We start from the raw sequence: 23,998 nt of genomic DNA, 5'->3' as shown, positions 1-23,998 counted from the left end.
ACATAATAGACACAATAAGAATAATTATATATACTTATTGGTAAATTGAATATAGTTTTACACACGCCTTTTATATATGGTAAAACAATTCAAATTACTGTGTTGAAAATTCATGTAGCTTACATTTAATAAAGTTTAAGAAGGGGTAAATCCACCGGTAACGCCGTGCAGGATTAGCTAGTTATTTAAAATTTAACCAAATATTTTAAAATAACGGTATTTTAAGATGAAAATGTATGTACAAATTGTACAAGTATTATCAAAAACTACTGCAATTTTTGATCAATTGACAAAAATTTGAATTTTTATTCATTTTTAGTACAATCTGGGCTATCTGATCAAAAATTGTGTTACTCCAGACCACATTTATTGTGAATATCTTCAAGTTAACACATTACGCACAATTCAGAAGTGACAAATAAGCTTAAAAGCTAAGCTTTTCAAACATTTTATTACAATATCTATCAATATTATTTTTTATAGATAGAAATTAATTGCTATGAAAGTTTTGAAACTTTAAACATTTGCCTCTAGCCGGTTGTATTAAAACAACTTACTTATTTATTTAAAGTTTAAAGTTAAAATTTCTAATATGATACATTAATACTGAATATTTTATATTATTAAAATACACATTAATACATTTATATCCGACAATTATGCGATGATCATACGGTAGTATGAAACATTAATTTGTTTTTTTTTTATTTATTAATGTATGTGGTAGTCGATAGATCTAATATTATTTTGTAATAATAATTTAGTGACAAATTCAATAAATTGCAATTTATTATTATTTATAATAATACACTTTTTACTGTTCAATCATACTTAAACAGTTTTAATTTTTAGTGAAGACCCATACTATTATAGTGGTACGTGACTGATACGTAATAAACTTGAGTGGTACGCAAAAACAAGTTTGGTAACCTCTAACGTATAGGAATAGGTAACTAGGTAATGGCTATACGACATACGTAGTATTGTGTATTTATTTTACGTACCAACAAAAACAGTATACCATCAACTGTAACAACTTAATACAAATAAGTATGTATTAATGTATTATAATTTATAGTGTATAATATACAGTTAATACTGTTCATTGGTACACACTTTTTTTATACGTTTTATTGTTAATTGTAAATTTTGACTGTTAAGCTCAAAATAAATAAATAAAGCAGCAATACAACCATTTACAGTTATCTTAAATAAACAATTATTACGTATTTATTTGAAATATTTAGTACTGAAACCATTTACGCAAATATTATGGGTTATCTATATTGTTCTAACATTTGTTTATTTTGAAGCAAGATACACTTGAAAAAGTTCAGTGTATTTTTAAATATTTTGATACTAGAAATTTGTTTTCAATTACTTTACATGGTGTTTATACTTTATTTATACAATTGTAAATCGTATATAACCATTTAAGTTAAATAATACCTAAATAGTTATTACTAATTACTAATTATATTTTATTAAAGCTAAATAATTTTTTGGAGGATAAAATAAGCTAATTAAAATCAAATATATAATAATAAACTATAAACAGACAATTAAATAAAACAATTCCTATTAAATATTTTAATGGCTTTGAAAATATTGAATATCACATTATAAGTATCAGTTATTAAATAATTATTATAAGTAGTTATAGACTATAGTAAATATTGAATCAATAATTAAGGGTGTTAGTAACTATATATGCATTATTTCTTAGAAAAATACTTAATACAATCAAGTTACCAGTAGTCTAATGCTTATAATTTTGAAATAAAATAATCAAAAAATTGTACTTTTAAAATCTAATTTCATAATTATTTGTAATTCTACGGCAAAATAGCGGGACAAATAATTTTTTTTACAATTAGTGACGCTAAAAAATAAAAATTATATAAATAAGTATTAACTTATCCTTTATTTTCATCAAGTAAACATACATGTTCAAGTATTAATTGCAAATCATAGTTGTTCGACCCTCGTCTCACATTTATAAAAAAACATATTCAGGCCATGGCCTAACCTACCTGTATAAACATAGGGTTCGGTGCCACTAGAACTATATATATATTTACATTGCGAGAGAGTTTTATTATTATATATTATTCAATTAATATTAATTTAATGTGAACAATTAAAATTAATAAGATTGAAATCGTAAATTCAAAATTATTAATACTATAAATGCAACATAATTTTTTAATAAACGATTAGTTATTTATATTTTTTATACTATGTTTTATTTTTATGCATTACAAAGCTCTAGAATTTTTAAATTACCTACTTAGATTTATATGCCCATTATTAAACGACAATAAAATTGTTTATTGTCATTTAATAAAATTAAATTAAAGTATACTTACCTATATGCAAATAGTAATTTATATGACTGTGGTACGTAAAGTAGAGAAAAATAACCTCAATATTTCAAATTTCAAATATTTAACATTTAATAATATATTATTGTATACCTAGTATTAAAATTTGTATAGGTATTGTAGAGCCGAACACACACTTTTGGTAATTGAGTAGAATACTGCAAAGTGTGCCAAGTCTTTCTTCTACAATTTTATTAAACACAAGAATGTCATTAAATTATTTATATTTAAAATTGTATATTTATTAATAGCTATGTTTTAAAAACAAAATAATGTCTTGAAGGATAAGTGGATTAATCAAATTATTTAAACTACCTGTTTCGTTTTTTTTTATTCGGTGCTACTGAGTTAGATAATATAGTAATATACCTAAGTCAAAAATAATAAAGTAATTAGGTATATTATAAGCTGCCTGGTTGCCGCAAGTCTGAATGTCTCCCCTATTTGCTGATCAAAATTCATAATTCAAAATTCCACTAAAATTATAATTAGCAACATTTTAATCTAACTGATTTAGGTAAATTGTATACTTATTAAAAATTAATGTATATAATGTATAATGGGCTACCTATACCTATAGATATTTTCCGCTACAGTCCAATTTGTTCAAATTCAAATGATTATCAACAAAATTTATTTTAAAACCGAGTTGAATATTGTTACAATTAATTTACAATAAATTCCTTATTTTAGAGGTCCTCTACGAATGGTATGCGAAAACTTTGCCAATATTACCTACAGATTGAATGTTTGTTCTTTATACATTGTAATATTCTATAGAAAATTGATAAATCATTGGTTTACAGCTATGCCAATAATATATTGGCACCAAAATATAAATTACATTTATTGTTTTTAAGATATTAGAACGAATTTTCATTTGCTTCACATATATTAATATGTTAAGACTTTTAATGATTAGCTCTACCTATATCAATATATTAATGGATAAAATTTTAAAATTTCTATATTAGGTGTATAGGAACACCTGCATGTTAGACGCTATTGGTCACCGCGTTTGCAGTTTTCCACATAATTCATACATTGCCACATTGGTACATCCATAAAGGCGGAACTACCGCGGCTTGGGTCAATACTCGGCCTTGGTCCAGGCAAATCTCGCACCGTACTAACATTTACAGTACACGTAATAAATTAAATGGACATAATCATATGTACCAAATGTGCTTGAAAATAAGTGAAAATTTTCAAAATAAATAAAATGATTTTTTCCTTGGTAAAACAATAATCAATTATAATCTAGCTGAAATTTTTAAAAATAACTAAAATTCTAAACATTGTTCCTATTTATTTTTTGAAAATGTAATATAATGTGGAACCCATAAATAATATTACCTATGTTCTGTAGTGTTTCATTTATATTTTATTATTCTTTTCGCTCATTTTAAATGGTCTCGATTAAAATAATGTAAGCAAACCCGGATTAGGATCGATTGAGTTTCAGGACACCATAAACTTAGTGGATCCTTTTTCAACTTTTTAACTTCAAAAAAATTGTATCACTATATTTTAAAAACTGTAAATTATTGTATATTAGTATAATTTTGTCAGCACAAAAAAAAATATGTATAAGGCTATATAAATTAATATTTATTTAATAATTTATTATACACATATTATATATATATATATATAAATTGTATTAGTTAAAAAGAATAATTATTTACATTTTTTTCCCTGGTTTTTCTTTTGTAAGTTATTGAATAGTTTCATTGAAATCGATCAATTGCAAAATATAATTTTCTGAATATAATATCATTAATGATGTTAAATTGTTCGCTATCTGGCTTGTTCTATATTTATTTTTTATTCTGATTAATTTGGAAGATGCTCTTTCAGCCGAATAATTATTTTTAATACAAATATGGGCATCTCATGCGAATTGCGAATAGAACAAGAATACCTAATATAAATTATTACCACTTATACGCTATCAATAAAATTATGAGAAAAACAATTTAGTAATTTTTTCGTGATATAAAATCAAGAGCATTTTTATTTTATAATTATTAATTATCTACTGTACCCACTAACATAATTTTTTTTAAACTTTTTTAAATGCATTAAAAATATATATTTATGTTGGAAATAAAGATAAACCGTGTCCCCCTTTAATCCGGGCTTGAGTATAAGTACCTACTACAACCACAAGCACCTATACATGTTAAAACTAAACCTATTGTACCACTATGACACAGGAACGTCTATAGACAATTTGTTACTTCCATACATTGAGATAAATCATGGAAAAAAATATCAACGTCGATTAAGTAATCGAAAATGTTTAAAAAAAAAAATGGTTCCAATATTATAGTCATTTAGTTAATTAGTTTTATAAATATTCTTTGATATTTTTAAAGTATTCTCTTGATTTAAATAATATTAAAATGCGTTAATTATGTTACTTTAAGAAATATAATTTGTTTGAATTTAGTAATTTTTAAATATAAAAATGCTATACAAATATAACAGTACACAGGCAATATATTGAATCAAAGAAATTCGGATTTCGACTTTAAAGATAAAAAAATAGTGAACTGTAGTGTGTAAGTACTCATATATATATATATACATTATTATACATAGAATATACATTATTACTTTAATTTTTAAATAAAAATTCGTAGATAATCAATACAAATATACAAAATTGTGTAGGTACTAATACAACAAATTCAATTAAAAAATAAAAAATAAAATTAAGAATTTTTCACCTCTCCTCCCACAGTTTATAAATACGTAGACAACTGAATTGATCAGAAAAAGTGGCCCTGTCTAATAAAAATCTCTTGTTCTGTTTTCTGTCCTCGGGTACATCATAAGTTTAAAATATTTATAAATTTGAGTTTGCTATAAACTGCATGCCCAATAACAATAGCTATCTAGTTTCTAGTTTGAACTATAAAACTATAATTGAAAAAGCTGGTATGAAAAGGTAATATTATAATAAAGCTATAGCGGTACCTACCTATTGACTATAATAATGTTTAGGTATAGTCGTATTAATAGTTATTAGATAAAATCTAATATGACAAACATACATGACGAAATCACTGCTTTTGTTATATAAAAAATTGTTTTGCACGAGAACTGCTGTGTGCTAATATTACTAAAATAATTTTTGTTTGTAGGTTCGCGCATAAATTATAATATATTAGGTATGCTTAATATGCAGTAGGTAGGTAGGTATAAACTATAAACTCTTGATAGTTCAATAGATAGTAAATTAATGAACGACATCACGGAACTATGTAGGGACAAGCCACACGATATCTACCAACTTGCCGTAGCTAGTATTTAGTAATTACTATTTACTAATTAGTATAATTATATTGTATACTCACAGTCTAACATAAAATGGAATGTTGTTGTCTTGTTGGTCCCATTTTAGATTAGGAGCGGAGCATTGAACACAACTATTGATTGTACAATGTGTTTTTTTTTTTTTTTTTTTGTATATCTGACGCCAGACGTAGGTAGTAACGTTACTTTTAGTTTTAATAAAAATGATTCAATCTTAAACATTGAATGATTTCCAGTCGAAAATTGAATCTATAGTTGGTATTTCGGGTCTTGAGGATTAATAATAAGAAATACTCAGTAGGTACCTACCTATAATTATTAAAATAATCGAGAAAACGGGATATTTACACATCGTTTCCAGTTATCGACAGTAGATTTTATGTTGTTTTACAATTTAAAAACATTGAAAATATACATCTTAATATAAATGATTTTTTTATAAACATTTGAAGTCCAAAATTCTATAAAATTGAATATTTAAAAAATATTAATTACATGCCATAAGAACTTGAAACGTTTGTCAATTGTCATTAGGTATTTTATATTATGTACTCATCTATTATTTAAATCTATTATAGATATGCCTACCACCTAGCTACTTATCTTTTCTTGTGAAAGAGTTCTTCATAGCATTTGCATATTATTGCAAAGATTATGTTTTACCATCACATTGTTTTTAAAAGAGGTGACTAAATATAAAATCTGTAGGAATTCGTCAATCGCGTTTAATAATTAGAAAGCAATATTTTGTTTTACTACTTACTAATTAGTAGTATAGATTAAATACCCATAAATTATAATAGACTGTAGATAGACACGTCATGAAAAATCACCGATACCAGATAGGCAGACGACTTGGACTTGGGCGAAATATTACTTGTTTTAGTTCTATTTAATCTATATTAGTAGTTACTATTTTCATATAATGTTATTTGAAGGATACTTGCCTAATGACTTAATAGTAGTAACCTTTTAAAAATAAAAGTGTTAGAAATTAATTGGTAAAAATTTATTTTAAATTTTAGTCTAGATGTACCTATTTAAAATTAAGCGCTTATGCTTATATAAATAATAAAATAAAAGAATATTACATTACCTAACTAATACAAAAAAATAGTATTAATTACTTAGCTATTAAGAATAACAATAATTTACCAAATCGACTTAGCATTAAATTTATTATTTACCAATTTTTAAATTACTAATTATAATTGAATTAGATACTTCTTCCAAGTCTTAAATACTTACCTTCAAATAGATAATTCAATATTGAGAGGTAATAGACATAAATTAAAATAACACAAGGTCATTGAATTTGTAAGAGCAGGTCAAATTTTGACTCATCAAGGTATATTTGTGTAAAATACTACAATTTACCATTACGATTATGATTTAAGAATATATATCATAAGTTATAACTGTAAGTAGCAGAGATAAACTGCAAAAATAGAATTCAGTCGACTTATTATTTTATGTTTAAAAAAAAAAAAAAAATCATTAAACATAATTAAAATTAAAATAATAACAATAGTTTTAATTTAGTGTGAAAAACATATACCTAACAATTCAACGATAATATAATGTAATTTGTGGTGTATATTTTTAAAATAATTATTAAGAACTAGACAGGATTGAACACAATAACTTCAAAAGTATTTTTAAGAAAATTTAATGAAAAATAAAAAGAATACTACAATATAACTTATTCAAATATATAAAACTTTTATCTAGTCAAAACAATATGAAACAAATTCACTGCCTATTTGGTATTGAAGTTACTACATTCAATGACCCAAGTTGCTAGGAAACTAAAAAAAGTGGTAACTTACATAATTTTATTTAATCATATATCAATTTTATTCTAAAATTAAAAATAAAATAAATACAACCTAATAATTTATTGTAACTAGTCTAATATACATTTTAAATATTCAACTAAATCTTTATAATTATTGCAAAATAAAGAAAACATAAAACAACTATGATGGATCTATTACTATTAAAACAAAACTAAAACGAATTGTCTTTACTTACAAGTATTAACAAATTTAAAAACAATCTACTATCAAGCTAAATATCTCTGGGAAAAATATTCCTCCTAAAACAAATAGTACCAGTACCATAATCAATAATAATATTAATAATAGGAATCATATATTTCAGTATCATATTATATGTGCACGCATCATTAGCATTTTGTGACAAAAAAATATGTTTCAAATTCTTTATTAGGACAGTTTATTGGCAAGATTATGGTTTTGGTCCCACCACTTATCCCTAATTTCGACATATTCTGAAATTAAATTATCAGAAATAAGTTCACAAAAGTATAAATTATAAATAGAAACAAAAATAGCAAAGATATGGTTTGATTTTCATAATTGACAAGTCTACATTAATTAATAATACAAATACAGAAAAAAAAACAATTATTATATTCAATAATAATAAATATATGAAAAACATTTTAAGTGGGTGGTAGACATTAACCATAGTCCTTTTAACTTATTAATAGGAAATGTGAAACATAGTCGATTTCTCTTTAAAAAATAAAAATAACCCAATATTATGCACTAAAAAGTAATAATTGACAAACATGAGATACGGTAGTTCATTAAGCAGCGCAATGTCACTGTGCCATCTCGGCATTCGCTATTCCTTTGGGTAGCGATGAAAAACATAGTCTGAGTAAATATGGAAACTTAGATGATTCACATTTTATCGGCCAGTGGTTGACAGCCATTATCACTTCCACAGCTACAGCCATATCTGTAAACTCAACAAGCCCAGATGAGCTACGTGCTTCTGTACCTTTGGGTGGAAACATCTTAATGATAATTTTTGGATCAACATCTTTTACAGCTTTGCTTATTGTCTGGGATAAATCGGCTTCTGATATGTTTGGTGGAGCATTAAAGAAATGCAACACACTGGATGGGGTCTGACGCCGATTTTTTCCATTAGAATTTGAATGATACCTGCAAACACAATTATACATTGCTTAATATTTAATTCTTTAGAGAGCAATTTAAAAAATAAATTAAAATACTTATAAGTTATAGGATAGTTTGTTAAATGATTAAAATAACTATTTGCAATGTTGAAAAATTAAAATAAATTCAGTTTTAAATGTGTCTTTTAAACTATCTATTTAGGTAAGCAGTGATTTCATCAAAAACTATTAAATCACTATATACCATTTAAATAATATATATACTAAGATTTTTTTTTTTATCAAGTAATATTACTATCAACCAAAATTATATTTATAAATTAAATTGACATTCAATATTAATATAATGGTTTGCCAATTAAATATTACCTATTATTTTTTGAATTGGAATAATCTTTGAATGATGGAGTGCCATCAGGCAGATCATATGGTACCATAATGTCAGACAAATACATTTGCTTTGATACTTGCAGCTGTAACACATTACCACTAATAAGTGTTAGCTTATTCAAATTATCCATACAACGATCTACAGACATTTCGTTGTCCATCTGTACCATTGCACAACCTTCCTTGCTTTTTAAAAATTTAATTTTAACTACGTTTCCGTACAAACAAAACAAATTAAACAGTCGATTACAATTTGCTTTATCAGGATCTAAACCATAGACCATTAGTACACAACGCCCAGGTGCTGCTGGATAGCTATCTCCATAATTATTATTAGGTAAATCATGTGGTGTAGATAACAGTCCACCCCGACATTCGAAATCAAATCGAGGGAATGTAGGTCGAGTAGATATGAGAGGAGCTCTAGGAGGGTCCGGTAACAAAGGTGCAGTTTTCTTCTCGCCAGGATTCGGTGTGGTGTAGTCCCACGTTTCGGAGTCGTTCTTGTAAACGTTAAGCTTGGACGGCTTAGCGTATTCTACCCGTAGTGTACAGCACCCCTGGTAAATGTCGGCACCGTCCATCAACTGCTTGGCCCGTATGGCCTGTTCCACTTCTTCATATTCTACCATGGCTTGTACACCACGTTTCCTAAATATAACTATGCGCAGAACGTTACCATGGTCTTTGGAAATGGTGTGGATGACGTCTGTGTTTATCGGGTACGTCACTTTGGTGATGGTCAACAAAAGTATGTGATTGGGCTGCGTTTCGGCGTTCTTGCGGCGGCCGTCTTCGTACGACGACACGGAACTGTTGGTGGTTCGTGATTCTCGGTCGTAGTCGGCGGTCCTCAGCCGTTTGTTGGTCTGTTCGTGTTTCAAACTGTTGTAACCGTAATGGTTAAATGACATCATAATTTTCGAGGGAAACACGTCCCAGGTTCTGGAAAAAACGTTATTTATTGGTCATCGGCGAAACGACGGACGACATGGTCCAAAGTACGGATACCGAGAGAATGAGAGACAGAGAGTAAAAACGGAGAATAAGATGAGGAAGCGGAGCTCAGACGGATTTCAAAGGACTACATGGCACTTCGGGCGGACGAATCGTTTCCGACGAGGCCGAAAAAAATTGATCGCGTCAAAACGGTACGGACGACAACGATGATGTCACGGTCGTCGATCGAGACCATTTTATCAACATCATCTCACATTCCCACAGCGTCGAGCATGACAGCGATAAAAAAACGACGTTTGAATATAATTCACGATATTAAAACGATAATAGTCAGTATAATATATATATCGTGCACCTCAGACCAGCGCTATCATAAGACCGACGCCATTTTGTCTCGATATCTCTCGTGGAGGCGCGCACGCACACACAACTTTGTACAATACTAACCGCGAAACTCACCCGCACGCACTAACACGCGGCAAATGCGCGCGCACACGCGACGATGTCAGTAGTAATAATAATAATTATAAATTATTATTACTATTATTATTATTGAATTATACTATCGAATCAGGTCGTAGCAACAATAACAACAACAACAACAACAGTAACGACGATAAAAAAAATTTAATGACCTGCCTCGGGTGATTGAACGGAGTGTGGCGGAAACGTTCGAACATCGAAAGCGCACTGATCAGTGATCGCCGATCGGACGGTCGGAAGGTTCGGGTTCGTAAATGATGACGACGACGGCGGCGGCGGCGGCGGCAGCAGCGACGACGTCGTCGACGATAAGGCAGGCGCGCGCGAGTGGCGCGTTATTCGGTCGGCGTTTGGCGTGTGTGCGTGTCGCGCGACAAATGAGTGGAAAAAAATGAGGGGGGGGAGACGCGGTCGCGGAGAAACGATTTGAGAACCCCTCGGCGGCGTCCACGCGCAAGCTGCTGCCTGCACGCCTGCTGCCGCAAGCAGCAGCTGATAAACGCGGCCCATTTAGGGACGACGCGCGCCGACACTTTCGCACGGTACTCGGCCGTCCGCCCGCCGGTCGGCCCACAGCGGGACGTGGACCAGAATACAAAAGACTTTAATTATGTTATCGTAATTTAGCGCGAAGCCGGCCGCCACCGCCGCCGCCGGTGGCTCCGAGGGAAATTCCTTGGACGCGAGCCATCGCCCGTGCCGGCGGAAAAGGATGTAGATGAGAGCGGCTTAGCCCGCGTCGCGCGCGCGAACGTACCGTATTATAATAATGCGTATAGAGGTACTGCGGCACTTTTGGTTTCGGACGGTCGTCAGGTCTGCGGTGAGGTGGTGAGGTGGTGCCGGTTGGCAGGGCGATGGGTGGAGGGATGACTCGCGTTTATTTATAGGACTATTACAATGCGACGCGAACTAAAGTAACGCGCACATCGTAAAGACGTGTTTTATTTTATCTCCTATATAGATGCGCACTATTTATCTATTAGTAAGTATGGCGATCGGCGGTCGAGGTATCTGTAACGACGAGGGAGCGTCGGCCTATAGGTGTCTGTCTCCGGATACTTGCGTGTACTGCTCTGCTGTAGTTCAGTGGCGGTGGTTGGAGGAGGGCTGCAGTTAACGGCAAGGACATTTTGACCCGTGCCTCATTTCAGGACAGGTTCTTGGAATCCCAAAAAGAATTCTAGATGGGCTTGGGTGTTAACTGTTTAGTCGATAACACGTCTTGATTGGGATTTGTGATTACTCAGCGTTATCCGTCATGGTTATATAGACACGCAGGGCCACTGGGACCCACCATAACTAAAATCTTTTATCCTATAAAAATGCAACGATAAAATATTTCTTCGTTTCCGTATTTCGAATTGTACCCGTTATTCGAAAATGTTAAATTTTCAATTGTCTTTTACATTTATCATTGTCGCGATGCCAGAGTATACGAAAGATAAATGGATAAAAATATCCAAATTTCATTGTATAAATTTGTTAGTGTATGTGCCAAGTATCGATGTGGCATCGGGACAGTGACTACTGATCGTAGTTATTACTTATTAGTTAGTTCAACGTTATTGAATGTTTAATGTTTTCGTTGTTAAGTACTTTATTATTTATTGTTTATATTTTATTTTTTACAGTATCTTACAGTTAATAATATATAGACTTCGATTACTAGAATGTTATTATTTCGATACTAAAAACTACGAGTTTCATCAACAATTATATTATAAGTTTCAATGACCTAAGTTAGTCAAATTTGCAAACATTTTTTCAAATTTCTGTGACTATTTTTTTTATTATATCATGTTATGATGGTTTACAAGACCTTAAATTAATTTGCCCTTAGTCCTAAAAAACTTTTGAACGACTCTCTAGGTGTGTGCGTGTAGTCATTGCGAGTAGCCTAGTACCTCATATTATTGTGTCGCGTTTACTTTAAATGCACGCATGATTCGAGTACATTTTCACGAAACATGCGCAGCTTGTCCCATAAATTGTATTTTGTAAGTATAAGATAGATCATAGTCAGAACAAGTCATAAAAAAGAACTTGGTATACGTGATGAAAATATTTAAATTGAAAACAATTGTCTAGTTCTTATAAATGATACTGAAGTATTGAAAATTCAAAAAAGTTAATGAAATAATATCAATTTTGAAATTTTAAGTTTAAAATAAACATATTATAATAGTCATATATTCTGTAGATATTTGTCGGGTTCCGTATTTAAGTAGAATTGTGGATTATTTTGGATTTAAAAAGCATATTCATTTCATATTGTTTTGTATTTTCCACTATACCTATAATTGCAACCGTGAAAATTCGTGAGTCTTGACCTTGATTAGGCTGCTCAGTGCTCAGTGCTTTTTGAAGTATTCAATAAATCGTAACCCATGTTATGTACGATTCACTTATATACTGCGAACCACGGAACATATTCTGTATTACTGATTTCGTGTTTGTAGTGATCTACATTGCGTATAGAATAATCAATGTTTACTAATTTTTGATTAGAGAAATGGATCAAAAGATCAATGATGCAGATGAATGTTATATAATATTTATGGGTGTTCCTCTGTTGTTGTTTATCGAGTTGCTGGATGCTTTCTACCCACTATCGATGTAAATGTGACAATTTGTTTTATTTTAATCTTAATATACAAATATACAATAGGTATACTATATTGGTTGATTTCAGTCCTTTTCCGTGGAAAGAATTTAATTTAACTAAGCTATACGAACTATAGGATGATTACTTATAAAACAATAATTTAACAGAATAGTGGAATAATAAATGTACAACTTTGATTAAAATATATGGTTTTCCATTAAGACACTAGTTTACATGAGTAATTCTAGTATACCTATATCGATTTCAGTAAAGATTTAGGATAATATATGTATGATAAATCGTTTTGTGTAACTTTTTAAAATAATAATACACAATAATATTTTTAATTATTTAAAAATTATATTAGTCATAATATTACCATCGTAAAAACTTTAATACAAACCGTCCTTATTGATTTATATTATATTTTATTCATAGTAATTATATTCATTTTGTACTATTTTATATACATGTTAACATTTTTGGTTAGTTTTGGTGGGATTTAATGTAACAATAGCACTTTTAAATATGAAAATGTGATGTGTTTAATATGTTAATTTATGAATAATATTTGTTTATACTTTTTGCATATTTTTAATTTATTAGTGGTGGGTGGAAGAATACTAATGAATGGTATAAAAATATGGAAAAACACTAAATTTTGATGATATTTAGGACGTATAAATAATATTGCAATACAAAAATTACATGTATTGACGTGTTCTGTACGTATTCTGTACGAAACGTTTAGAAGTTCCGATTATTTTAACTGTTTTAGTCACTGTTTGATTCTAAAGACTATTTATGCCCCTCTCCCCTTACTTCCATCAACTGCTGGCGTATAGTATAAAAAAAAATAGTTTACCGGAACCTCCTCCTCCACCATTGATCGATACAATAGTTACACGGTCTATCCTATTATACCAGACATTGCTATGTTAAGGTGTGCCTCATATATAATATTATATATTGGGAACAATATACATATAGTATAGTATATATTATATATAGTATAGTAGGTGATTCTTTTATCGAACAACATTCATTGTTTCAAAATCTATTAATATTTTTTTTACATAATTTTCAATCAAAATAAAACATTTTTTTTTTTAAATATATATTTTTAATATTTTTTATAGTTATAACTTATAATTTTTTAAGATTTTTACTTTTTTTAATGACAACACACATTTTTAAATTTATATTCTGAAGCAGAATATTTTTCAAGTATTTTGATACATAAAATCCTTACTTCGGATGATTAGTTTCTAATTTATAAGTTATAATTGTTATAACTATATGTTATTTATAAATATTTGAAATTTCGGTGAACGAAATAGTAAACTATCATAATTTTGATGGATACATTCCACTCCTCTAAACTTAACTTTAAATAGTTATAACGCGTAAACTACTTATCCGAATAAAGATTTTTATTTATCGAAATACCACAAAAGATATTCTGCTTCAGAATATGAATTTCAAAATATATGTTATCTTTAAGAAATTATAAATTATAACTGTAAATGTGATGTTTTATTTCAACTGGAAATTATGTAAAAAATATTTTAAAAAACGTTTATAGATTTTGAAATAATAAATGTTTGATAAAACTAATAAAATAATTGTTTGTATAGAATTGTATACAATAAACGTCTATATTCTTAAGTTCCAAATATGTCCTTTTTCTTGATTATTCAATATTAAGAATAATTTTCATTGTTAAATTAAATTACTATTTTATCATGGCAAAAATAAAATCACGCCACCGAGTTTTGTATTCATATGAGAACTTGGGATTTGATTTTTAGAGGGGCTTAAACGATTTTAATATATATTAACTATTTATAAAAGTGTTGCATATCAAGGATGGTGCAAATATCTTTAATCTATATACTAGTATTCTACATTTCTATTAATATTTTTTAATTTATATTTTTTTAAATCACCCGTAGAGAATAAATCTACGAACTTAGCTCGAAGTTTACTGATTTATGTGATGTAATATATTCTTGATAGAGATTAGAAAGATTTATTGGTATATTTTTTAAGGAACCTATATCCTTGTAAGTTAGTTTTTAGTTACATTGTAATTTATGCATGGACGATCGTGTGATAAACTGGATTGAAATGGATCAAAAAAACAAAATTTAGAAAATATACCTAATAAATTCCACATGTGATATTAACTAAAAGCTATTGTATAATAAAAAGGAAAATAAAAATGCAATAATAATTATCTTTAAATCGTCTGATGGTGTCTATATCCTTCGGTCTTCCGTACGTATTCAGTTTTCATCAACCGCGGGAAGCTGTTAAAAATAACAAATATATTTATATAATATCTATACTACGCAATGAGGCACAGACTGGGCAATATTTGAGCATATTTTGTTTAGTAAGTTAAATATTATAAGTATCTCTGTATAATGTATATGAAGCTAAGGAAGCTAAATGCCCATGAATCTTAAATAGGTACTTACTACCTAGTATCTGGGTATTTAGAAACCAATTTGTATGAAAATAAAATTGTGTAAGGATGATGCACTTGTGATTACGGTGTATTATATATGGAGTTGATGATACGTATAGGACATAATTATTACAATATTTTAGCGTTTAATTCGTCCAATTAAAATAATTATATTATATAATGGCATACACTACTATATTTATTATATTATTACTATAATTTGATACCAAAAACTTCTTCCAGATTTCAAAATATAATTTGAGCTATTTTTCTAACATAAAAGGCTCCTTTAGACACAATAAAAAAAAAAACATCATTGCAAAATCAATACATTCTTCGCTTCTATTAGAATCTAAAATAAAAAAAAATAAATAAAAACAAAAAATACCAAAAAATAAAATAATATTTAATAGGAAATATATATGAAATTTGTATTTACTGTAAGTCACTTATCATTAATGTATGTATGACATTGTTAAAGTGATATTATTCTATCAAGATATGTACAGCTTACAGAACTATAGAAACGGATCCAGTCCAAGTTATCAAGGAGTAATATTTTTCCAAAGTAGGTAGGTACTTACATAGGTATTGGCGGAAACGGGAATCAAACTTGCTTGAAATAGGCAGAAATAAAGCTATGGCAGAAACGGTAGTTTTAAATGTTAACGGAAACCGTTGGTACATGCCTAAGGAATCTTATCTAATTAAACAAATATTTAAGGAATATATTTTTTATAGTTTCGTGATAATTTACCAAACGATAAGATAATAATAATACTCTGCTATCAGAATTATACACACAATACACAATATATACCAAACACATACCAGGTGAGCCGACGAGTCATTGTATTAACTCATTTTTTCGTGTTAGATTTGCTGGAAAACATCGCGATGACCCGCTATATAGAGGCGATACACGCCTGTTTTATTGTACATAAAGGTATATGATCTGCACCCATATGGGTACTAGGTACGCTTATTTATAATATGATCGAGTTATATAATACTACTTCTATCACAAGCGATATAAATGTGAAAATTACTAGAAAAGTTTTTTTTTTTTTATGACATTTACGAAATTGAAATATAAAAAACATAATACGTAAGACATAAAACGTATTATCATTCTGTCCTAACCTAGTTAAATATAATATATTACTTATACATCTAATGATATGTATACATGTATAAGACGTTTTTTTAGACATCTTTACACGTCTTTTCATGTTTTAATTTAAAATGTACGAAACTATAATAAATTGCATGATTTAAGTGCATAGCATTACTGAATATCAAATAAAGTATACATATATATACATATAATTTATATACCTATATGAACTACCTACTTTATTTTTTGTCTGATAAACAATAAATAACAACACAAGTGTTAACGCTGTAAACATTTTTGAGCTCGTTCCAAATGTTCTTAGCAATTTGTTCTTTATCCAATATCATTAAAACATCATAATTGATATTTCAAAGTCACACATGGTCAGTATACAGTTGAATATAATAATTAAATTATATACATCAAACATCCCACATGTGAGTAATTATATTTAATTCATACAGACTGAAACATTTAATATCAAACCTACCAAACAATATTATGATGTATTAGGTGTTTTTTTAATTTATAAAATGTTCTACATCAGTTCCCAAAATGTTTTATTTTTATTTGTTCGACATCCGCTATAATTCAAAACATGATATTATTTCGAAATTATACTTAAACATTGGATAAAGTATAATATAATTGATAACCTTCAATCATTTATAGGTACCTCTATTGATGTATTTTTCGGTTAGTACTAATGTAGGCACAATCTAAACTCCAAAGTCATTAAATGTAATTCCGTGTTAATTACTTATAAGGTGTTGATAATTTATCATCAAATCCGTTTCGATTCATTAAAACTGTTTGTGATTATTTATTACTGATTTGTGTGTAAATTTAATAAAACAATAAAATAGCGCTTGTACAGTCAAGTAAACACATTAATGGTCATCATGTATACATTTGTCGTATTTTCAAATTTTTTTCTTTATGCTTTGTCTTATTCGAACGGATTATATACTTAAATCATGAGAAAAATTAGTAAAATAATCGATTAAATTTTTATTTTGGAACATTCGAGTGGTCTTCAGATTATTATGTCATTTAAAAGTTTTTTATATAGAGTATATAATTAACTATATAAGCTCTGTAGTGCTGCCTGACATATGGACGGCAAAGGATTGCGTATGCCATATAACATACAATACAAAAATATATTACAAATAGGTGATTATTATAACTGTAAATATTGATTAACTTGAAAAGTACATGCTTTTTGAAAAAAAAAAAATCATATAATTTAAATTCGTTATACAAAACAACTTTGATGAGACAATAAATTGAATTTGTATTATTTTTATCTTTTTAATTTAGTAAGTTTTATTTTTTTATTTTTTTTTTAGGACAACAAATATTTCTATTATATTTTGAAGCAGAATATTTTTCAAAAAATGTTTAATTTTTATATTTTTACCGAGTAGTTAATTAATTATTAATTAGTTGTACGTATGTCGTAATTCGAAAGAATGAAAAACTTAAAAAATCATAACGATTAAAAAAATCAATTTAAAAAAAAAAAAAAACAAATAGTTTTTAAGTGAATTTAAACAGACGTTAATAGTTTTTGACATACTAACTGTTAGTAAATCATCCTGTTATTCTATAAGATGTCGAGTTTATTATACGTATTGTCCTTGTTCATGATAATTATTATAGTATAAACCTTTCCACATATCAATATAGTTACTATTTCCACTTTTAACCTACATCTTGACTTAACTATAAGACTTACTGTAGGTACTATTTTAATAATTGATATGAGTTACAGTAAAAAAAAAAAAAATAAATAGTTTTACAGCTATACTTACTAATAATTTTAATAATTGTGTATATTCAATATAATATATTAAAAAGTATAAATTTTAAAATTAATAGCCAATCAAATAGGTAAGCAAAAATGAATTACGGCAAATAGATAAAAAAAAAAAAAAATACTTAAATACATCCTACGTTATGTATAAGAAATAAGAATAGTTTCTGAAAACAACAAATAAAGTTAAAATCTAAACACACTATTACATAGTTGGCACTTGCCAAACTTCATATATAAGTAAATGTACTGAATCGATGCAATAATATGTCTAGTGAAAATACTTTACAAAATCTAGATAATGTAGTGTGAAGTAAAAATACGTTGTTAGGTATTTATAAATTTATAATGATCTTAGGGAATGTAAAACACAATTTTGTTTATAATTCTACTTGAAAGTATAATATGTGTTATTTATATATTTTCTAATATGTTTGTTAACTAACTCGTATATAACTTACATATGTATTATTACCTATACGATTTTTTATTTTAATTAATGTATTATTTAATTTTTATTGTTATTTTATATTTATAAATTATCTCCATAGGTTATAAATTATAAATACGTACGAGCGATAGTCTAAGGCCGTGCATACGAGTATGTGTAGATTTTAACATAATCTTGTTTTACCATGCATGCCTAAATGATGACAGACATGTTATGTCATGCGTGTATAATGCCATCAAATGATAATACTTTATGTTAAGCACATTTTAATATTTAAGATCAAAATTTTACATAATTAAAAACCTGACTGTGGTGAAGAGTAAACGGTTTGTTTAATAATAATTATGTTTTTCTTAAAATACACTTTTAAATTAGAGAAAAATTTACAAAAATTGTATTTTATTGCATGAACTGAATTTGTTACATTATTTATTACATTTATTTTATTATTATTTATTATTTTTTTTTTTTTATGGCCTTATTTAAAGTTCAATTTTTGACGAAATTGTAAAATGATAGAATTTACTTAAAATTACAATTTTTATTCAAACGACTTATTTTTTTTATAACTCAAAAAATATTTTCCATAGAAACTTAAAATATGTCATCATTACTTTAATTATAATTTTCTGTACATAATACAATTTTAAGCTTTTTTTACTGCGAACCTTGTTTAGAACGTTATAAGTAAAGACCGGATTTCGTATAAAATGCATGTTGATATTTTAAATTCATATATATGCAGTCAATAAGTGTCCACAAATCATTACTTAATTGATTAAATATCAAAATTTTATAGTGCATATTTTTGCATATTCTCATGTTAGTGCATGTTCTGTATATTTTTGCATATTATAACAAAAAACCGTACAAATATACACCTAACAATTCAAAAAAGTGTTGAGCAAAAAAAAAAACAGATTATATTTACTTTTATATAATATTAATATCAAATATTTTACATCTTAAAGAATATTCGGACGCTAAAAATAGGTTTGGTTATTGTTTTTCCAATTAACATACTACATTCAATTGTTCATACTTTTTTCCAATTTATATCAGTATATCATCAATATATATCTACTATTTAATTTTAATAAAATTACAATAGACATTGTAATTTTTTACAATGTATCATGTATCAATGATTAAAAATTAAATTAAAATTTAATAAATTACATTATTGTACTACATATTTGTTATATTATACGAGTAGTGAGTACATCTTACTTTTTGTTTATGAGAATTTTAATAAAACTAATAAATAATTATCACTGCAAAATTAAAATCAAATATAAAATGTAATAAAAATTGAAATTTTATTTTACATGTTTTGCATCTTTTTCTTGCATATTTTAACTTATTTTAGTGCATGTTTGCATGCATATTTTAAAATTTAAAATGCATATAAATCCGGTCTTCAGTTATAAGGTATGAATACTATAAATACATCAATATTGACTTATAAAGGTACTAAAATTGTTTATAATTCTACGTTTATTTAAAACATTTTACAAATACACGTGCTTGAGTTAATGAGTCATAATTCACGTGCACCACGGTTGAAAACTATAGCTGGAATATGGTGGCTATGTAGCTAATATATGTAGCATAAAAAGATATTCTAACACTTAAAATTTGGCAAGAAGTCAACTATAAGAGATAACTCTAGGATGGCAATGATCGCATGCTTTTTTACCTATCACACTGCTACTTAAACAATGTTTTGGAAAAAAAAAAAAGGAAATGGTATTATTTTTAACTTAATTAAAGGACCCGGGTAGTGATTATCTAATTTCTCCATAATTCTATAAAATTTGAAAATTTTATTTTATACTTTTATCATCACCTTAATAGTAATACTTTTTCACTAATTTTATTGTTGAATGTTGATACCTATTAAGGGGGTACGGTGTATTGTATTAATTACAAAAAATACTTCAGGAAAAAAAATTAAATTTCGTCAAATTGATGGATTTTGTAAATTGTTTTTTATCTGAAAGAAAAAGACTTTTTATAGAACACATTGAAATCTGATTTAATATTTTATTTCAAATAATGGTATAAAGTAAAAACATTTATGAAAAAAAGTTTAAATTTGTCTTTTTTAAAAGAAATATATCATAAAGTTTAAAATAAAAATATTAAAATCAGAGTTAAATGATATAGAATAATTACATCAATTAAATTAAAAATGATGTAAAATTGAATTTGGTTAATTCTACAGGAGACAGGGTAGTAATACAGGATCATTATTTCCGTAGAATGTGTCTATTAGGATAAAATGACATTATAGTACCGAACGCTTAGTTTATATTTAATATCAGTTATTATTTGTTAAGCTATTTTAATCTTTGTTTGATGGATAGAAATTCCATAATAATGTTGATTGAGTATTTTGAAAATCTTACTCATAAATTTAGTTTTTAAAAAGCAGTGATTGAATTGAAGAGAAGACTTGGGAGTGACAGAGAGTCTTTAAAACATATTTATGGGTAATCCTTATAATTATATCGTAACCTATAGGACATTTAAATATGCAATATTTTTTTTTTTTTACAATTTTTCAACCTCCTACTATTTTTTTTTTTACCAATTAAAGTATTTCTAGTAATGTGATACTCATTAGGGATGATCATCTTTAATTTAATAATTTAACATGTTATTCTGTATATTATTTCAAAATTTTGAATAAATTATCAAATTTAAACGTTAACATTAAAACTCTGGTTAAATCAATAAATTCAGATTATTTTATTACTCTAAAGCACAAATATCATATAAACAAAATATGCAAAAAACGATTATAGGTGAATCAAAAATCTGTTTAAACGTTTTCTTATAAATTTTAATTGTTTTGTAGGTAATAAAATAATATTGATAATAAAATCCCTGTTACTTTAATTCCCCGTGTGTGCTAAATTTAGTTGCAAAGTTGCTTTCATAGGTAATTTGTTATTTAATTTAATTTTTTATCTTTTCAGTATTAATTTATCAATATTCTGGATGCTAGTTTCTTTAACGTAATATTTCGTAATTTTTAGATAATAGTTATAAATTAAAAAGTTTTAGCCAATTATTTATGAATAATTATGTTTTTTAAATGATAAGATAAGTATATAATGTAGATTTGAATTAATTAGCTTTGACGAAAACTCATAAAAAGTAAATCACTATAAATTAAAATACAAAATGTAAGTATTTTGTAATAATAATATTATTGTAATCAATTAATTTTGTTCAGAAAAAAATAATAAAAATAAGTAATAATAATTTATACCTTTATAAAAATACGATATAGGTTATATTTTTATTTCCTGTGATAGTTGAAATTATGTGCCTATAATATTTACATACCTATTATATTTTAATATTTTTTATATTGTTTACATTTATTTATACTATCAACTATCAAATATATGATCATGTATGTCTTAACTTTTAATGATTTGTCATTTTATTATCAATCAAATCGTTTTCTGCAATTCTATGTATTTAATTAAATTTTAGTTTAATATTTTGTGTTTACTTAACTGTTTACTTTTATAAATGTATGTCTTATATAGCAATCTATTTTGTATAATTTATTTATTAATTATTATAACTTTCATTTAGACCCCTAAATTATAAAATAACAACATTAAAGAGTACTTACAGAAATGTAATTCATGATTAATCAATAATTTATAAAATATTATATAGAATGTGTCACATGATAAAATCAGTAATACAAATATCATTAATCACACATTCACGCTGTCTAAAGATCTAACTTATAACCTTAAAGCTTAGATATTAATCAATAATCATCAAATTGAATGACAGCAAGAATTTAAATAAGAGTAAAATATGAATTTAAGGAGGAAATATTTTTATGTTTATTATGTATTACTGCTTAAATTCAGCTATAGGTATTAAGTGTAAAATATACATTATAAATTTATTTATTTAAAGTAAGTACTTATATTATCTATATTTTTAATTTTTGTACATTAATTACAATCATTAATATTTCAGGAAAATAAAAATTTCATTTAATTGTTTTTTTTTTCGCAATTATTCAAAATTAACTCATTAATAATGATTTATACAACTTGTATGCTCAACTTGTATGCACATTATACTATTAATATAACGTATTAAGTTATAAGTTAAAATGTTATAGATACAAATATATTAATGTATATTTTTATATTTAATTTTTTGTCTTTATAATTTAATAATCAATTTATCTAATTATGATTATATATTTCAAAATCAATTGCACATTTACTTTAATTTATTACCAACTATAATATTTTATTTCAACAACTAATAATATTTATTAATATTGTTCAAGCATGTTTTATACTTAGCTCATATCTTTAGATGAAAAGCAATAGGAACTGACACAAGATCGATAGTAATAAAGCCCTATTGCCCATTGGTGCGTAATTTTTCCGGACGCATATTATAAACTCCGCCACAAAAAAACAGGTACAATTGGGTTCGTGTAAACTTTACCTGAGAAAAAATTAAGTGACAGTATAAAATGTATATACGTTATATTATTAAAAATAAATCATAATTTTCTATGATAATAAATTAGTAATGGTCCAATTAACGAATAATTACGTGTAATATGCTAAAATAATAAATAAAACTAGAAAGTTATAGATAAAAATATAAAATTACTTTGTATGTATTATTAAAAAAAATAGTTATAATAATTATTCAAAAACATTAAATATGTTATTGTCATGTAAAAAACATTAAATAAATAATAAATAATCGTAATGATCATAAAAAATGTAGATATATTATAATATTTTGAACTGTGAACTAAAATGATGTGATACAATTTTTAGATAAAACTATTTTTAAATATCAATAAATTAATAAATTCAACGTATTAAGCTAATATTAATGTTAGAAATTTCAAAACATGTCAACGTATTTAATGTCAGCTTTAACATTAGTGAAGTTTTTATATACCAATTATAGGTAAAAAAATTAAATTGGTAGAATTTACAATCACTCAGTTTTTCCACAGTGCT

The 23,998-nt window shown here is 26.7% G+C and overlaps 1 protein-coding gene across 1 annotated transcript; it reads right to left on the bottom strand.

Moving 5' to 3' along the window:
* Nucleotides 1-8,120: 8,120 nt before the first annotated feature.
* On the bottom strand, nt 8,121-9,968 carry LOC112592411 (heterogeneous nuclear ribonucleoprotein L-like). The gene is made up of 2 exons (XM_025336441.1): nt 9,031-9,968; nt 8,121-8,686 (listed from the first exon to the last, which is right to left on the bottom strand). Exons 1-2 carry the CDS (start codon nt 9,966-9,968, stop codon nt 8,338-8,340), a joined length of 1,287 nt encoding a protein of 428 aa, XP_025192226.1. The 3' UTR covers nt 8,121-8,337.
* Between the last annotated feature and the right edge of the window lie 14,030 nt (nt 9,969-23,998).

This window comes from Melanaphis sacchari, unplaced genomic scaffold (genome assembly GCF_002803265.2).
Source record: "Melanaphis sacchari strain LSU unplaced genomic scaffold, SCAv2.0 Contig174_pilon_pilon, whole genome shotgun sequence".
In the NCBI taxonomy this organism is placed as follows: Eukaryota; Metazoa; Arthropoda; class Insecta; order Hemiptera; family Aphididae; genus Melanaphis; species Melanaphis sacchari.
This window is presented reverse-complemented; position numbering and strand designations above follow the sequence as displayed.

Coding starts and splice junctions, on each gene's coding strand:
- LOC112592411 (XM_025336441.1), bottom strand. CDS start 9,968: ATGATGTCATTTAACCATTACGGTTACAACAGTTTGAAACACGAACAG. Junction 8,687..9,030: donor TCCAATTCAAAAAATAATAG/GTAATATTTAAT, acceptor TTGTGTTTGCAG/GTATCATTCAAATTCTAATG.